Below are 19,916 nucleotides of genomic sequence, written 5' to 3'. Positions count from 1 at the left end.
CTCTCCAGTTTTCAACTTTTTGTTGACTTTAGTAGAAGATGTAAAGATGTGAAGGTTGCAAGTGGCCGTTTGCTTGACCGTCACAAAGAGACCTGTTCTGCGATGTAATGTGCTGAAGCTGGTCCTTTGTCGCTTGTAACGACAGAGCAGTGGGTTCAATTCCTAGAACCGATCAACACTTAAACTGTAAGTCTCTTTGGATAAAAGCGTCTGCTTTATATAATATTATATATTAAGCCAATATAATGTTTGATAGCTCACTTCAATCCCAACTGAAGAGGCTTTCCAAACTAGGGAACCGTTGTTGCGGGAGAATTTCCAATATCCTTAAAAAAATCATTGTAATGTGGTTAACCTTAAAAATAAAATAAAAAATTATTCAAATGGATGTGACAGGAGAGATGAGGTGTGCACTGTCGACCACGCCGCCTGACTTTGAGAATATCTGACGCGACATGCATCAAGCGCACCCATCTCATTAGTGGTGGTGAGATAAGATACATTATGTCAGATTTATTTGCAATTGAGTGTTATAGCCCCACATTAACAGTTTGTGCTGGTGAGTTGAGAAGTCAATACTGTTCAAATGTTTTTCAATTGACTGCCATAGCCCCAAATAAAAAAAGTAAACATGGGCTGTTAATCAGGCTACATCATTTTCTTCACAATTTTCAGATAACAAAATGGGGTCGTGGACCAAAATAGTTTGGGAACCCCTGTAATACAATGACCTAGACCATTTGACATTCCACTCATTTATCTTGTATCCTTTGGCATGAAAGTAATACAAATAGTTATCTTCAGTAGTGGTTTTCTAAGCTGTGTGTGTGTGTGTGTGTGTGTGTGTGTGTGTGTGTGTGTGTGTGTGTGTGTGTGTGTGCGTGCGCGTGCGTGTGTGTACGTGCGTGTGTTAATGTCTTGCCTTTCTAGGTCACATTGAAGGGTTCCCTCTTGTCGTGATCGATAATGGTTGTGACTTTCCCTAGTTTCCCCGGCTCTCGTGTGCTTTATGCAACTGTAGAAGATGGGGCCGGGAAGTAAAACGTCTTGTCATGAATGAAGTGAATTCAGCCGGCAATTCATTGGTATGCATGGGCATTGGTGATAAAGTAACTACGCGTATCAATCATGGGACGTGTGCCTTGTATCTGCAAGAGGATTCATGACCTTCCTGAGTTTCCTCTCTGCCAATTGACACACAGACTCTCATGCACACACACACACACACACACACACACACACACACACACACACACACACAATCTGATACACACACACACACACACATTCACACACACATGGGCACATTCAAGGACATGGGTACACACACAAACACATGGGCACTCTAATACACTCACACACAAACACACACATGGGCACATTCACACATGGATGCATTCACACTTTCACTTTTTTTTTTTGCATTCACACATATTGTAAATGAGAACTTGTTCTCAACTTGCCTACCTGGTTAAATAAAGGTGAAATACATAAATAAAATAAAACACTCACTCTCTCTAATACACATACAGGCACACACATGTACATGATTATTCTCTCTCACACACACTCTGCCACTACATATCCCACTCATTAGCTTCAAGCAAGAAATCATCCCTTGGTCATGTTTGTCTTTCACTGGATCAGTATCGAGTGATGGACCAAGTTATCGATAATGCTTAGGCAGAACTCGAGTCAATCGCTTGCAATCTCGATCAACGTTCCACCGAATTAGTTGTTGCTCAATAGAACAACTGCAACAAAACAGATCACTGTCAAAAGACCCTAATAAAATGCTCCATCGACCAAACTAAATGAATTAGCATGTTAGACTGTTTCTAAATAACCGTACCATATTGTATGCTACATTTTCACCTTGTCTCCTGACCACATAAAGGATACCATAGCAGTATACTCATTCTTTGGACAAGGGAACCTAGAGTTGCAGCATGAAGGGGTCTTGTGTGGCTCAGCTGGTATAGAATTGTGTTTAGAACATCAGGATTGTGGATTAGATTCCCGCTGGGGCCACCCATAAAATTAATTTTTTTTGCACTATTGTAAGTCAATTTGGATAAAAGTGTCTGCTAAATGGCATGTTTAAAGAAGTGAAAACAATGTCATCCAGCCTATACTGGGATTTCACTATTTCTTTCCTCAACTAGGAACTGATTCGCAACTGGGTAGAATCTCTGGCCAATCAGTAATCTTATCAATTAAATTGTTATCTATCAATGAACTACCAGGGAAGGAAGAAACCACAACGTTATGACAATAAGTACTGTTTATCAGGTTTCAGGTATGACTCAGATGCAGACAGTGTCGAAGTAACAGTTTATTTCTAGTACAGGGGCAGGCAAACGACAGGTCAAGGGCAGGCAGAGGTCAGTAATCCAGAAAGGGTACAACAGGTACAGAACAGCAGGCAGTAGTTTCAGGGTCAGGGCAGCCATGGGGTCAATAATCCAGAGCGGTCTGGCAAGGTATAGAACGGCACGCAGGCTCAGGGTCAGGGCAGGCAGAAAGGTCAAAACTGGGAAAAACTAGAAAACAGGAACAAGAACAGACAGGAGAAAGGGGACAAATGCTGGTAGGTTTCACGAAACTAAATGAACTGGCAACAGACAAACAGAGAACACAGGTATAAATACACTGGGGATAAATACATACAGCCCTCTTGTGGGGGGCACCATTGCAGACTGAATGGTGGCTATAACATTCGGAGGTAAACCCCTAGCTATCATATTGGCCCTCTCAGGGGCCAGACCCATAGGAACCAAATCTCTTGCCTCTCGTGCCAAACCTGTGTACCTGGGACAACAGGTAACAACGGGAATTGCCATTGGGTCCCGCCTAAAGGTGAATGAGCTCCACGAACCAAGGCTGCCTGGGCCAACGGGTAGCCACAAAAATGTCTGATAAGCCCTCCAGTTGCACCCTTTCCAAATTTGGCTGAATCAGAACTACTGGTTTGCCAGAGCATCCGTTCCCAATGGGGAACTCAGGTCCCTCATCGAAAAAAATAGATGACACTGTGAGTTCTCTCCGATGCATAAAGAACCTCTCCCAAATATGGCCAACCACCCAGGGGCGTTGTCTCCCCCTGAATAGCAGGTCCGTACCCGAGTTGAGGCAACCTGGAACATGCACTGTCTGAAGGGAGAGCAAGGGGAGGGACCTAATCAACCCCTGTCTGTTGATGTATGCCACTGTCATCATGTTGTCGAATCTGACCAGCACATGTCGGCCTGACTAACGTGGGAGGTGGTGTCTTAGCACTAAATAAACTGTCAGAAGTTCCAGGTAATTGATCTGCTGTGCACTCCGTGACACCGTCCATATTCTCCAAATTGAGTAACCCTTGCACCGCACACCCCACCCTTGGGGTGACGCGTCTGTCGTGACCACCTTGTGGAACAACACCCATGACAACCCCTTGTGATAGTGGCTGGGGATCCCTCCACTGATTTGGCCAGTTTAGGTGGTGAGATGCATCAAAGCATGTCACTAGTATCCAGCACTGGACGGACCGCATCAATAATTGTCCCAGGGGAATAACCACTCTCATAGAAGCCATTATCCCCAGAAGGTGCAGGAACCGGCAAAAACGTACTGTTCGCCCCAACCTAAATTGGGCCAAGCAGAGCTGGAACCAGGGCACCCTCTCCCTGGATAGAAAAGCTTGATTTAGCTTGAAGGAATGGAATGCGCTGCAACGGGGTTAGACAGCTTTTTTCCTGGTTTAAAATAAAACATAGAGACTGAACATTGGACTTCAGCCTGGATGTGTGTAACACTGCTTGTTCCCTTGACTCTGCTGCTATCTGCCAGTCGTCAAGGTAGGCCAATACCCTCAGCCCCTGGCCCCTCATCGGTGCCATTGGTGACATACCTCAATTGGCTGTTCCAACCCCCATCCCTGAGCTAGGTGTGCGGGGGCTGTCTTTTCCCTGTGAGGTGTCAGGACCATCTCTCACCTCGACCCTGGAAGCAGGGTGCCAGGCATACTGGTGTTGCGCCTGGGAACCAGGCCGATCCACTTAGCCGGCGGAGCTCTGACTGTCGGCCTTCTGGAAAGTGCCACCCTCGGCATCGCCAAAGGACCTCCGAGGGAGAAAAGCATGCAGCGCCTCTTCTTGCTTCTTTTTGGCCTTGAACCGGCCTGCATAGCCTCCAGGGCGAAACCAAGCAACCCCGTGGGAGAAATTGGCTCAACAAGGTATCACTGTCTGTCCTTCTCGGGCACCTGCAAAACGTTGACCAAAGATGACGTTGTGCCACCACAGTAGCTGCCATGCTCTTCCCGAACCCCATGAAGGAAGTTGGCCGTAACACAGGTCTCACCCAGAGCTCTGCATGGGCTCTCCTGTGGCCAAAGCCGTGACCATGTCCTCCAGCAACTCAGTCTGGTAGACCTGCAACATAGTGAAAGACGACAGGATTCGGGCAGCCACCCCCTCTGCACGATACACCTTCTCCAGCTGAGCAGCCGAAAAGCGACACTGCTTGTTAGGGAACATAGGATTCACATTAGCCACGCCTGTTGTTACCAATAGGGCTAGGTGGCCAGCTAACATGCCACCCCCCAGTTGCTTGTGTACCAGCCCTGCCCCCTCCATCCCTTCCGGATCCGTGAAGGGGTCACACTCATAAAGCATCAGCTTAGCTGAATGCGGTTTGGACCAGGTTGTTGTCAATTCTTAGATGAAATCCAGAAACAGGGGTAGGTGGTGCTTGACTGTGGCAGCCACAGCGGCCAGTTGCTTCCCACCAAACCTTAATGACTTCTGAAGCGGGTTTGAACATGGCCACTTCACCTTCAAATGCATAGCCGCCCTGCAGAACAATTCTATGAATGATGCATTGGATACTAGTTTTTCCCCTGCTACTCCCTTAGTGCGAGATGGTGGCTGTCCGAACCTTCTTCATCCGAACCTGGGCCCTGTATGTAACCAGCTTTCACACTATCCCCCTGTTGGCATGTAAGTGCCACATGTTCTGACCACAGCCCAACATCTCTCTCCGCTTCCTGCACCTCAGTCCCAGCAGAGGTACTGGCATCCTGGAAAGAAAAGTCACCATCGGTAACTCCAAGCTTCCTCAAGAATGCCACATGTATTGCCAGGGAGTTTGCCCGAAATACGTGGCAATTAACACACTGATTGGTTCGTGCAAGGGCCGCCTGAGCGTGTTCCAAGCCGAGACAAACTACACATAAATTGTGAGAATCTTTCAGAGAAATACTGACTCGGGCATGATCTCAACCCCTAACCCCGCATAGCCATTGTCGTTTCGGTCACTTTCTTAGCCATCTTACACATTGCACTAGCAAATTAAAGAATAACTATACTGAACAAAAATATAAACGCAACATGAAACAATTTCTACGATTTTACTGAGTCACAGTTCATAGAAGGAAATCAGTCGTCTGAAATAAATAAATTAGGCCCTAATCTAAGGATTTCACATTACTGGGCAGGGGCGCAGTCAGGCGTGGGCCTGGGAGGGCATAGGCCCACCAACTTGGGAGCAAGGTCCACACACTAGGGAGTCAGGCCCAGTCAATTAGAATGAGTCTTTCCTCAACAAAAGGGCTTTATTACAGAAATAAATACTCCTCAGCACCCCCCTCCGCCTCCTCAGATGATCCCGCGGGTGAAGAAGCTGGATGTGGAGGTCCTGGGCTGACGTGGTTACACGTGGTTTACGGTTGTGAGGCCGGTTGGATGCACTGCCAAATTCCCTAAAACGACATTGGAGGCGGCTTATGGTAGAGAAATGAACATTAAATTCTCTGGTAACAGCTCTGATGGACAATCCTGCAGTCAGCATGCCAATTGCACGCTCCCTCAAAACTTCAGACATCTGTGACATTGTGTTGTGTGACAAACCTGCACATTTTAGAGTGGCCTTTTATTATCACCAGCAGAAGGTGCACATGTGTAATGATCATGCTGTTAATCAGCTTCCTGAGATGCCACACCTGTCAAGTGGATGGATTAACTTGGCAAATGAGAAATCCTCACCCAAAATTTGAGAGAAATAAGCTTTTTGTGCATATGAAAATGTTCTCATAGTTTTTATTTCAGCTCATGAAAAAATGGGACTAACGTTACATATTGCGTTTATATTTTTGTTTGATATTATTGTTCAGCACACAATGTCCAGGGGTGAGCACGCTCTCCCACTATGGGACAGTTTAGTTGTCGCAACATTTTACAGTTGTTTGTTTTAAGAGCGTGAATTGTTCCTCTTCACACCGAGGTAAAGAGTGAATCTGAGGTTCATGCTTATCACCTGTGGAAGGCAGGGCTTCCAGCGAGATGCAAATTGAATTGGCCTTGTCAGGCGTCATTGTAGATCCTTCAACCGAAGTCGCCAGAGTGCGACTCCACATAGTATGTTGTGCTGAAATTGACTGACTGAAGGGAAGCAGCAGTGTTTCGAACTTCAAGGCTTGGATGTGAGTTCAATGAGTATGTGGCACAGTGCTTCACAGTTAATGTCATCTCAAAGGGCATGAACGGAATAAAACATTTGACACTGGGAGGCAAAAATAAGGTGATATTTTATTCCATTATAGATACAAAACATCTTATTTTTGCATTTTTGCCTCACCAGTGTTTGTTGGGTGTGAGTACCTCTGGTTAATGTTATGCTCAGAAGGGGTCGGGTGACATGGTGCAAAGGGAGACAGTATGGAAACAATGGGATAGGGTTATGATAGAGTCATCTACACGGGGACAGGGGTCCATGAGGGGTCCTCAAGAGACAGATGGCCAAGTGAATGCCTGTTCTGTTGTCTTACCATTTAAGGGAAAAGGAGATTAGTTTGGCCATTGGGGCAATGCTCTATATGGGACATTATTGTTTTGCTGCTTGTTTCTTAATGTGGTTTGGTGCAAAAACATTTTTTTTTGTGAAACACATCTCTCCGTCTCTCTTTCACTCTATTCTTGCAACTTTTACTCCCACTGTGTAACTCGCCCCTCTTCCTTGCTATCCTTTCTTTTCTCCTCCTGTTTTCATCTTTCTTCTCAACAGTCTCTTTGTTTTACTTTTCATCGCATCACCTGCTTTCACATTTTCCTTAGCATCTTTTCTCTCTCTGCCTGTCTGGCTCCATTTGTCTCTCTTCATTTGTCTCTCCTGACTAGACCCAGCCTCATCTACCATCTCTCTCTCTACCTTTCTCCATGTTTCTTCCTTTCCACCTCTCTCTCTCTCTCTCTCTGTGCATGCTTGGAGTTTTTTGGAGTTTAAGTGTTTGGTGTGGAGGGCTCTGTCCTAAGAATTGATTGTGGTCACCTCTCTCTACCCCTTCGACAAGAGTGGTAGTTGCAAATTTTCCTCCGTTTATTACGGATGATCAAATCAGGAAAGAGCTGAGTGTTTTTAGTAAGTTTGCTAGCGGTTTTCGTGTACTGTCGGCAGGTTTTCAGGCAGATGCCGTCAAGCACGTTGTTTCGTTCCGGAGGCAAGTGTTTATGTTTCTGAATAACAATGAGCAACAGCTAAATGTGCATTTTAAAGTGAGGCATGGGGAGGGTCTCTATGCAGGGTTTGCCAGCACAGTAGGGTGTTTTGAGTGTTTTTGGTGCATAAGAGCTTTGTGTGCCCACATAAAGGCCGTAGACAAGGTGAGGGTACAAGCGCCAGTAGGGGAAATCGAAGTCAACGTGCAGGGGGTAATGAGATGCAGACAGCATAGGCTGGGCCTACTCATGCCAGGGATGGTGGTGTAGATGAAGCTGGGCCTAGTCATGCAAGAGATGGTGGTGTAGATGAGGCTGGGCCTAGTCATGCTATGGATGGTGGGGTATCTGAGGCTGGGTCTAGTCAGGCTAGAGATGGTGGGGTAGCTGAGGCTGCTCCTAGTTATGCTATGGATGGTGGTGTAGATGAGGCTGGGTCTAGTCAGGTTATGCTAGTGGATGAGGAGACTATAGTGGGGAAGTGTAAGAGACTGGGGGGGAGGGGGTGGTGTCAAGCGGAAAAGGAAAAAGGGTGTGGTCAAAGGCACCATAGAAACTTTGCCTGTTGCTGTGGGGGATGCCCTGACCAGAGAGGAAGGGCAGGTGGTCAGGATGGGAGATAGAGATGAGGAGGAACGTGAGTGTGGGAAAGAGTATGAGGAGTTATTTTTCAATGGGTCCGGAGCCGACAGCCAGTCAAGCAGAGGGGTCAAAGTACACATTGAGAGAACTGATAAGGTTCCTGAATGAGACCAAGGGAAAAAAAAGTTAATCTTGAGGCTTTTTTTCTGATCTGAGAAAGTTTGCTATGAAAAATGAGGGGCATGGTGCCCTCTCACCCAGGAAACGGTTTAGGTTGAGGAAGTGGGTCACAACAGTGTGTAATGGTTTACCTTCAGACACTGTTTAGATTTATATTTTCTTTCTGACACTGGGGCTTTTTGAGCTTTGCTAGTGGTCTCTTTCTTTGCTGGCTTTTCTCCAACTTCTTATGGAGACTCTTCGGGTAGGCTCACTCAATATAAATGGCGCCAGAGATGTGGGAAAGAGGAGTGTGTTGGGTGAATTGAGCTATTGAGCTGTGTTGAGCTATTTACTTGTATATTTAGAGCTTTACGTTGTTGTCCCATGAACTGGCAGAGGCTGTAACCCAGATGTCCCCCGGTCATGCACCGGAGGTCAATGGACTCCCAGTGGAGTTTTATAAAAAATTCTGGGGAATAATTGGACAGGACTTCTTTTGCGTGTTGCGTGAATGCGTCGGGGTAGGAGAGTTGCCGATGAGCTGTCGTCAGGAGGCTCTAACTATCCTGCCCAAAAAAGGGGACTTGTGTGAACTTAAGAACTGGAGGTCTGTGGCATTACTCTGTGCGGACTACAAGATATTTGCCAAGGACCTCTCTAAAAGACTGAAGTCCCATTTGGACTCGATAGAACATAAGGACCAAACATATTAGGTACCGGGACACCTAATCACGGACAACTTGTTCTTAATCTGGGCCATCTTGGACTTGTCGAGAGGTTCTAATGTGAACTTTGGACTGGTCTCTTTAGATCAAGAGAAGGCTTTTGATAGAGTGGACCATGAGTATCTGTTTAATGTGATGTTTGGGATTGGGAAGAGTTTTGGGATTTTTTGGGGGATATATGGTTGTAGAAGTGGGTATTGTTTTGGGTATTGTGATGTTGGTTTGTATCATGTGGTAGATGGAAAGGTGAGTATGGTACATGAATAGCATATATTTTGGTGTTATATTTTTATCTCTCTCTCTCGCTCTCTCTCCTAAATATATACCTTTAACCAGCACTGGCTGCTGGAGTCGGTTAGACAGCCTCTAGCCTGAGGCAAGAGTAGTGGAGGAGCCGCACGATGTGGTTCATACGCTCTCCCCCTGGAGAGGCTGCGCTAGCGCCAACGTGCTAATGAGCTCAAAAGGACAATTATTCACAATTTTAATCCGCCTTGCCCTGTGCACTCACCTCAAAGTTGAGTTGTCGAGTTAACCCCTCACCGCCTATGGCCCTGCCACCAAGGTTCTGCCCCTATGTCTCCTCTGACCCCCCACCTTGTGTCCTCTCTATCTCCCTAATGCAGACCTGTTTGACCTTCTGGGCAATCAGTGGGCAGAGAGGTTTCATAAGTTGACCTCGACATGAGATGGAGTGCGAGAGAGTAAAACTGAGAGAAAGAGTAAAAGAGAGAGCGAGTGATGGAGAAGGTAGAGGGAAGAGGGAGAGAGAAAGAGGGAGAGATCAATAGCAGCGGTATATGCTAAAACAGGCCACTGCCATGTCATAATCACCCCAGTGTAGCGGTCCACTGATACTTCCTGACAAGATGTGCCATTACCGAAAACTGCTAAACGGGCGCCAGAGCACATCTCTGATTCAAATATGCTTTTCCCTTTCCCTACCCTCGCAACACACACACACTCTTTCAATCTCTCTCACACACACTGACACCTTTCTCCATAACACACAAACACAACTTCTCTCTCTCTCTCTCTCGCTCTCCCTCTCTCTCACACTCACACTCACACTCACACTCACACGCACTGATGCAGGCAGTAGAGTGTGGAGCGTTACACCATATTGCACCCACTCCCTCTCCCCGGTCTCTCTTCTCTTACTATTCATACTGTGAAGCTCATGCCAGGTTAGAGGGTTAGCATGTGGCATGCTGCCTGTGTCAGGCTGAAACAATGTGATAACTGTCAAGGGCCTTGTCGCTCCAGGCCTGCCCCAGACGAGTGAGGGGCCCTGGGCCATGGGGCTGCTATGCTACTGCCTCTCGCTGGTTATGGCTGGGCTAACATGCTAATACAGTATGCTAATAATATATTATTTTACTCTGTGGCAATGGGGTTGGCATTATGGGGAGAGGATTTGATTTTAGGAGCGTATAAGTTTGGGGTCTCTATCAGTGTGTACATTTGAATGGCTGTTTACTTTGGGAAACGCGCATCGATAAGAATCACATCATCCCAGCTAACAACAAATGTTCCCACAACTTTAGAGAACGTTCCCTTAAGAATCTCAGTAGGTGATTAACTAACATTTTCATAGGAATGTTTCCCAGAGACCATATTTTAATGCAGTTTGTGATTATGTGCTGGTTGAAATAGTTGATTTTTATGGGGCTCTATGCTCAGATAATCACATCGTATTCTTTCGCAGTAAATATTTTTTTTAAATCTGACAACGCAGTTGGATTAGCAAGATTCTAGGCTTTCGATACATGTGAGACACTTGTATTTTCATGAATGTTTAATATGACTATTTATGTAGCGATCACCGTATGTTGTGGAATTTCAGCCCGCTAGCGGGTTCCGTGCGCAGAGAGGCTAATGTCAAATAGAACTTGCCGAGAACGTGGTTAACATGTTCTCAGAAACTTAAGGTGTTAATATCCTAGACATGTTTCATGGGAACGCTGCAAGAACATTCATGTGTTCAGTTCCCTGTAGGTTAGGAGAATATTCTATCAACATCCCACCAAGCATACAGTACTGTACACAGAACATGTTTGCCATGTTCTCAGTGTATAATATATTAATGTTCTAGACACGTGTCATGGGAACATTGCAAGAACATTCATGTGTCCAGTTTTCTGAGGGGTTAGGAGAATGTTCTATCAATGTCCCTCCAAACATACAAGGAACATGGTTGCCATGTTCTCAGAAAACAAGATATTTACCGTTTGATGTGTACGAACACACGGGTGTGATCATTCTACAGTGGTCACTGCAGCATAAGCTCAAACCGGTGTGATTACAACACTTAGAACGTCTAGTTTTGATTGACGCAACAGTCCGTGTTTGAGCTGGCCACACTGATTTTTCACAGAAACATTTTGCACAAACACAACTTTATGTCCTCAATGCGAGCGTTTTATTTTTGGATGCAATGTTCAGATATTCACAGAAGTAGTGACAGCATAACAGTTGTTGTTCAATCACTACACGAGTATTGAAATGTCGGTTATGCATATTAATAAGTTGTAAGTCTGTTCTTGCTGGGTTTTTTTTTTCCTCTAGTAAAACTAGTTTCAGTTTTTGTTGTTCAACCACTACCAATTACTTCAATAAAATACACCTATTACATATAGGCCTATGTCTTTTCTTGCTGTTCATTTCCCCAGTAAAACTGTAAAGGAGTGTATGTAATAGAAGTATGTTGCTAGCATACAAAAGCTGACCTCAATCTTAGACAATCTGACCTCAATCCACCTCCAGTTATGATGTTGGCAAATAATGTTCAATACTGTTTGTGTGCGGGGTTTCTGAAAGTACTATTATATTACAAAGAAGTACATAAGACGTTTGACCTCTGTCATTGCCAACAAAGGGTATATAACAAAAGATTGAGATAAACTTTTGTTATTGACCAAATACTTATTTTCCACCATAATTTGCAAATAAATTCATTAAGAATCCTACAATGTGAATTTCTGGAATTGTTTTCTCATTTTGTCTGTCATAGTTGTAGTGTACCTATGATGAAAATTACAGGCCTCTCTCATCTTTTTAAGTGGGAGAACTTGCACAATTGGTGGCTGACTAAATACTTTTTTGCCCCACTGTATATGTATGACTTGCCTCGTTGAATAAAGGTTCAATTGAACAAATGTATAAGAAACAGAAAGACACAGTAACTGAAGAGCTCCACAAGGGCTCCACAAGGAGGCAGGGCAGGGCTATGCTAAACAGGCCACATTCATAAACAGACCATGGTCATGATAAGCGCAGCTTCAAAGTATACCACACAACCGAACGCCATTAGTATTGTAGCTAGCAAGATAGCACAGTTGAGTATCAAACCATAAAGGTTACGAAGTAGTACCTTGCGTGTTCGCGATTATAAAGGAATACACACAGAATACATTATGTACATGCATACGATGCATTCTGAAAATAGACTCCTTCACTTTTTCCACATTTTGTTACATTATAGCCTTATTCTAAAATGGCATACATTGTTATTTTTCCTCAACAATCTACACAATACCCCATAATGATGATGTATAAACAGGTTCAGACATTTTTGCAAATGTATTAAAAATAAAAAACAGATACCTTATTTACATAAGTATTCAGACCCTTTGATAAAGACTCGAAATTGAGTTCAGGTGCATCCTGTTTTCATTGAGCATCCTTGAGATGTTTGTACAACTTGATTGGAGTCCAGTTGTGGTAAAGTACATTTATCGGACATGATTTGGAAGGCACACACCTGTCTATATAAGGTCCCACAGTTGACAGTGCATGTCAGAGCAAAAACCAAGCCATGAGGTTGAAGGAGTTGTGCGAAGAGCTCCGAAACAGGATTGTGTCGAGGCAGAGGAGACCTTGCTCCATCCCTACAGGGAAGCATGGTGGTGGCAGCATCATGCTGTGGGAATATTTTTCAGCGGCAGGGACTGGGAAACTGGTCAGGATCGAAGGAAAGATGAATGGAGCAAAGTACAGAGAGATCCTTGATGAAAACCTGCTCCTGAGCGCCCAGGACTCAGACTGGGGCAACGTTTCACCTTCCAACAGGACAACGACCCCAATGCACACAGCCAAGACAACTCAGGAGTTGCTTCGGGACAAGTCTCTGAATGTCCTTGAGTGGCCCAGCCAGAGCCCGGAATTGAACCTGATCGAACATCTCTGAAGATACATGACAATAGCTCCCCATCCAACCTGACAGAGCTTAAGATGATCTGCTGGGAAGATTTGGAGAAACTCTTCAAATACAGGTGTGCCAAGCTTGTAGCGTCATACCCGAGAAGACTCGAGGCTTTGTGTGTGGTTGTTGAAGCAGCTGAGTAAAGGGTCTTAACACTTATGTAAATTAAATATTTCATTATCATTTTTTTTATACATTTGCCAACATTTTTATAAACCTGTTTTTGCTTTGCCATTACGAGGAATTTTGTGTTTAGAAAAAAACTATTTAGTCAATTTTAGAACATAACAAAATGTGGAAAAAGGGAAGGGGTCTGAATACTTTCCGAATGCACTGTACATACATTCTGTGTGCTACACTAGAAGCGACAACACGATATACAGAAACTATAATCATAACATAATAAGGCACTTACTTTGATAGGAATGCACACATGTCCAACGTTATCAGTAAGGAAAACAACAACGAAATAAATGTCAGTCCCAGCTGGAAAATGCACCAGGGGGAAAAAAGTTAATGCAGGTTCTGTTCTGACTGGAGATGTGCAAATGTCTGTATACTCGATCTGGGGAAACACTGGGGGAGTGCTTGGGCTCTCATCGAAGAGAGAAGTTTGTCTGGCTCATCTAGCTAATCCTCGCCTTACATTAGCACAGCATCCCTGAAACGTAAATTGCCTGCCACAGTGAAATGGCCGACTTCTATGTGAATTAATGACGAGGCAGAAAACACCTCATTTCAAACTGTTCATGCAAGGGGGACTGTTAGATATATTTGGAAGTCACACGTGAAAATGTTAATGTTCCCCCAATATTGTGTCCCCAAAAAATGTAATTACACAGCACGTCTTGTTACTGTTGCCAAACCAGTCAAGGCCTTGATTGGTTAACCACTGATCCATTCATAGGCCTTTGTCTATTGGCAAGGGATACTCAGACACAATGTGCTTCTAACTTACATATTTGACACACTTGATTACATTGGGCATGTTCATTTATACAGTAATTATTATTCAACATTTCCTCACCTGGGATTTGAGCTCACAACCTCTTGGTTCACGGTACTCCGATTTTCCTGCAACGCCACCATGTCCATGTCAGGTATCAGTTAATCTGACTATTCTCTATTCTTTATCATTTATTTGATTGACTTATTTCAGCATTTTAGGGGGTTCTGTATAATTGTTCAATGTTTTTAGGGCATATTAACCTGTTTCAATGATGCTCCTGAATCACGATGATCAATAAAATATTTTCTTGAGTATATGGTGTGGATTTTTTAAAAACGACAGAGTTCTTTTTGAGATGCTCAGCTGTCTAGAATTCTACAGATTCCCATCTTTCAATGAGAAACTCATTTGAATGATATCAGATAGGTGTGCTGTAACTGTTGCCAAATAATGACATTAACATTGCTAAGAACGTGAGAGTAGGGTGACTGTCCTAGCGGGTCTCAAACCCAGGCCACCAGCACCCTAAACACTGTCCCAACAAGGGATATCTCTAGGGCATGTGTTATTGGGCCAGTATAGTTACACCCTATCCAGAAGAAACCCTAACCTCCTCCCTAGGAATTTGTGTAGATCTGAAACAACTTGACAGGTGTAAGCAATAGGCTGATTGCACTTTGAAGTAAATTTCAGCTTTCTTAAAACTACACTCAAGATTTGTATAAAAACTGTATTTATCATAGTGATTCAGGAGTGTCATTAAAACAACTTAATATGCCCCACCAATTTTGACAACTCTACAGAAAGCCCTTAAGTTGTTGAAATAAGTAAATCAAATCAATGATGAGAGAATACTCAAATGAATTGATAACTGACACCGTGTCGGAGACCCTTTTGCCTCCAGACAAGCCCATATTCTTTGGGGCATGGATTCAGGATGGTGTCAAAGTTTTTTGTTCAATTGCTCAAGGGACCTAACTTGTGCCAGGAAAGCATTCTCCACACCAGTACGCCACCAGCCTATACCAGGCAGGATGGGTCCATGGACTCCATAGCTGTTTATGCCAAATCCAGACTCTGTCATCAGCATGACGCAACCGGAACAAGGATTCGTCAGACCAGGCAATGTTTTCCCACTCCTCAGTTGTCCAGTGTTGGTGATTGTGTACCCATCGGAGCCGCTTCTTCTTGTTTTTAGCTGATAGGAGTGGAATCCAGTGTGGCTGTCTGCTGCCATAGCCTATCCATGAAAAGGATTGATGAGTTGTGCGTTCTGAGATGCTGTTCTGCACACCACTGTTGTACTGTGGTGTTATTTGTCTGTTTGTGGCACTCTTGTTAGCTTGCACGATTCTTACAATTCTTGCCATTCTCATTCGACCTCCCTCATCAACAAACTGTTTTCGCCCAGAGGACTGCCGCTGACTGGATGTTTTTTGTTTGTTGCACCATTCTCGGTAAACCCTCGACACTGTCGGGCGTGAAAAGCCCAGGAAGGCAGACATTTCTGAGATACTGGATACGGCACACCTGGCACCGAAAATCATAGAATGCTTGAAGTCACTTAAGTCACTCGTTTTGCCCATTTTAATGTTCAATTGAACAGTAACAGGATGCCTATCTGCCTGCTTAATATAGCAAACCACAACCATGTTCTAGATACGTTCTGCTTGACACGAAGGGAATATTCTCCTAAATTTAACAACCAAAACACACTAAAAAGGTTCTCCGAAGGTTTTTGTTAACATATACTGAAAGAAAATATAAACGCAACATGCAACAATTTCAGAGTTACAGTCCATATAAGGAAATCAGTCAGTTGAAATACTGAACAAAAATATAAACACAACATGCAACAATTTCAAAGATTTTACTGAAATTAGTGAATTGAAATAAATTGATTATGCCCTAATCTATGGATTTCACGACTGGGAATATAGACATGCATCTGTTGGTCACAGATACCTTAAAAAAAAAGACCTTACAATGGGCATCAGGATCTCGTCACGGTATTTCTGTGCATTCAAATTGCCATCGATAAAATGCTATTGTGTTCATTGTCCGTAGCTTATGCCTGCCCATACCATAACCCCACCCCTACCATGGGGCACTCTGTTCACAATGTTGACATCAGCAAACCGCTCGCCCACGCAACGCCATACACGTGGTCTGCGGGTGTGAGGCCGGTTGGACGTCCTGCTAAATTCATTAAAACAACGTTGTAGGCGGCTTATGGTATGGAAATTAACATACAATTATATGGCAATAGCTCTGTTGGACATTCCTGAAGTCAGCATGCCAATTGCACACCCCCTCAAAACTGGAGACATCTGTGGCATCGTGTTGCGTGACAAAACTGCACATTTTAGAGTGGCCTTTTATTGTCACCAGCACAAGGTGCACCTGTGTAATAATCGTGCTGTTTAATCAGCTTCTTGATATGCCACACCTGTGAGGTGGATTGATTATCTTGGCAAAGTAGAAATGCTCACTAACAGGGATGTAAACAAATTTGTGTTTAAAATTTGAGAGAAATAATATTTTTGTGCGTATGGAACATTTCTGAGATTTATTATTTCAGCTCATGAAACATTGGACTTTGTATGTTGAGTTTATACTGTATTTTTGTTCAGTGTAGATAGAATGTTTCCCTAACTAACGGAAAACTGGACACTCAAACATTAGGGGAACTTTACAGGTAACATTCCACATTTTTCTCTCTCTCTCTCTCTCCCTATAATTGTTACCTGGGATTGTACTCCTCATTTTTTCCCCCTACAGTGGTTTCTGAGTAGTCCTTAGTGTTTTTCTTTTTTTCCTCTCTATCTTATTTTCTTCTTCCCTCTCCATCACCTGCTGTTTCTCTCTCCTTGTCTCTGTCTCAATTCCCTCTCTTCCCCACCTACCTCCTGTCCCCCATCACCTGCTAAATGACCCAAATGTAAATGTAAAAATCCTGCCCAGGCTGATGTGACATGAAGCAACTCGCACGCAATCTTGACCACCTTCTGTGACGAGGCTGTTTTACGTCATAAGTCAGATGTCTTCGGTCCTAGTTCTTGAGGCATTGGTGTCTACTGGGGTTCTCTTCAACCTGTCACTTCATTCAGTGCTTCTCAATCCAATGGATTTGCACTGAACATTTTTGTTCTAGCCCAACACTAACATACCTAACTCACCAAGCCTGTGATTAGTTCAATCTTTATTTGTTATTTTTTTAGGGATAGAACTTCACAAAATTATTTAAGAAATAACAGCAAATTTTCTGTGACGATTATGATTTAAAACATTTTTATTCGGGTGTCTGAATATGGGGCTTCCAACTGTAATATACAATATTTTTTTTTCCAGGAATGCCATAAAACTTTCATGTACCTTACAAAAAACAAAAACATATTTGTTATTTCGTTTGAAAATATGACCCTTTCTCTTTTGTTTCTCCTGTGTTGACGCAGCCCCTGCCAATGCCCAGATCTCACACGCGGGCCAGGCATGCGTGGTGAAGGAGGACAACATCAGTGAGAGGATCTACACTATCAGAGAGGGAGACCGCCTGGAGCTACAATGTCTGGTCAAAGGACACCCACAACCACAGGTACCATATCATAACATGACTGTGTGGCTCAGTTGGTAGAGCATGGGGCTTGCAACACCAGTAGAGAAACATGGGGCTTGCAACACCAGTAGAGAAACATGGGGCTTGCAACACCAGTAGAGAAACATGGGGCTTGCAAAGCCATCTTAGATACACCATCAAACCAACAAATCACACAATGCCAATTCTCTGACCTCCACATACACACACAGTGTTCTCAACCCCCCTGTATTTGACCAAGGAGCAGCTTTAAAGTGCATATTAAAAAGCACTCTCTCTTTCTCAGATCTCACCATGTGGTGAAAGCTACAGAGGAGAGCTCTGAGTCTGGTGTGAGCTGTCTGTTTTGAGAGCACTTTTGAGCACTAATGCAGATCAAGCTGACTTTAGACTGTGTGTGTGTGTGTGTAAGACAGATGAAAAGCAGCGTGCTCCCCTGGAATACCCACAGGTCTGGTGGCATGAGAATAAAACAGGGGTGTGTGTCTGTGCCCCCGCACCCCCACCTCCACGTCATCTACTAACCCCAAACTGGCTCAGCAGATTCCTCTGCCTGATTCCCTGAGTCATCTAACCCCCTACCAACACATTTCATGTGCTGTCCTCTCAGGGACTGATGCGTTTTTTCTTTCTTCCAATCCAATTTCTATTTAAGGTGCTTTATTGGCATGAAATAGCCTACATCTGTAAATATCGCTAAGGCATTCCAAAACCATAGTTTTAGAAGTCAAGTCACACAAGTCACACTTGCATCTTTCTCTCTCTCTGTCTTTGACTCCCAATCTCGCTTTCTGTTTCTTTCTCTCCGCATCTCTCTTCTTTTTCACTCTCATTCTCGCTCTGTTTTCCCCCTTTTTCTATCACTCCCTCTTCTCTCTCTCTCCATCGCTCTCTCATACATATTCCTTCCTATATACAGACACTTTCAGACATATTTGAATACTTTAGTTGGATCCACAGTGAAACCTTGGCAGTACAAAGGACCCAATTATTTTAGAGGTCATGCAGATGTTATACTTGGTCTTTCTTCAATCCCAAACTTTTACAGAATATATTAACCATCACTGCTTTACTTGTGTAGAATGGTGCCTGACTCTTGTCTGCGTCAAACGCACATGTACTCGCATACAACACACTTCGAACACAAGTGCACACACACGCACACAGTCTATCCCTATTTATTTAGACTTGCACAAATGTAATCAAACTTTCATTCCCTCCATATAGCCAAGTGTTAGAGAGAATAAACATTTAGGCAAATATAGACACAAGTAGGGTTCCTATCTCAGTTTGTCGAGGAGCAGTTGTGAAATTCAGTCATTTGCAACAGCAGTTCCTTCTGGGCCTGTGGCAGTCATGTATTTTGAATAATGATTATATTGGTCACGCTTTCCGAAAGTAAAACAATAATAACAATATTACATTCACTATCAGCGCTGGTATTGCCTTGGGCTATGGTGCTCAGCAGCGTTTCAATTCTAAGTGTGTTTGTGAGTGTTTGCCTGTGCATGTGTGAGAGTGTGAGGAGGCACACACACACACACACACACACACAAAGGAAAGGAAGCTAGAAAAAGTCAGTCTAGTCAAGGTGAGGCAAAGGGTAGACATGATTTGGGTTGGCTGTCTTCTCTGGGGAGTGTTTGAAGAAAGTTTGCTATCGTTAGATCTGCAGCAGTGAGGGCTTGGCTATATAGTGTACATGGTGTCACCTAGGCAACGTGTTAGTATTAGAACTACTTGATAATGAGTGATGAGGTCTTGAGGCAGTTCTTAGTGTGGTTGATGAAAGCAAGAACATTACTGTATTCCACCTTACTTATTAACCACAGGAGGTTGGTGACACCTTAATTGGGGAGCATGGGCTTGTTGTTATGGCTGGAGCGGAATAGGTGCAATGGTATCAAATACATCAAACACATGGTTTCCATGTGATGCCATTCCATTTGCTCCGTTCCAGACATTATTGTGAGCCGTCCTCCTATCAGCAGCCCGCTGTAATATGAACATACTTGAACACCAGCCAGCACACACATTTTCTTTGGGAAATGTCCGTTTTTAGTTCAATTAAATATTGCATGGTAAATCATAGTGAGATTGAGAGCAAGGTTTAGGAAAACAAATGACTTTAGTTTTTCTACATCGTCTGTGTCAACTCCTTCCATTCTTGCAGAGTGTGACTTTTAAATGCATCGAGGATAGAGGGAGGAGAGAGAAAAAGTGA

At 43.8% G+C, this 19,916-nt stretch overlaps 1 protein-coding gene across 1 annotated transcript in view; it reads left to right on the top strand.

The window, feature by feature from the left end:
* Nucleotides 1-19,916, top strand: part of LOC139384764 (MAM domain-containing glycosylphosphatidylinositol anchor protein 1-like) — a 369,693-nt gene that overhangs the window by 68,457 nt on the left and 281,320 nt on the right. The window contains exon 3 of the mRNA XM_071129638.1: nucleotides 17,553-17,692. Within this exon, the coding sequence (XP_070985739.1) occupies nucleotides 17,553-17,692 (140 nt within the window). The remainder of the gene's footprint in view (nucleotides 1-17,552; nucleotides 17,693-19,916) is intronic.

The sequence above is a fragment of the Oncorhynchus clarkii genome, chromosome 26 (genome assembly GCF_045791955.1).
Source record: "Oncorhynchus clarkii lewisi isolate Uvic-CL-2024 chromosome 26, UVic_Ocla_1.0, whole genome shotgun sequence".
Taxonomy (NCBI): Eukaryota; Metazoa; Chordata; class Actinopteri; order Salmoniformes; family Salmonidae; genus Oncorhynchus; species Oncorhynchus clarkii.
Note: the sequence above shows the minus strand (reverse complement) of the source record. Positions and strands in the feature narration are given on the sequence as shown.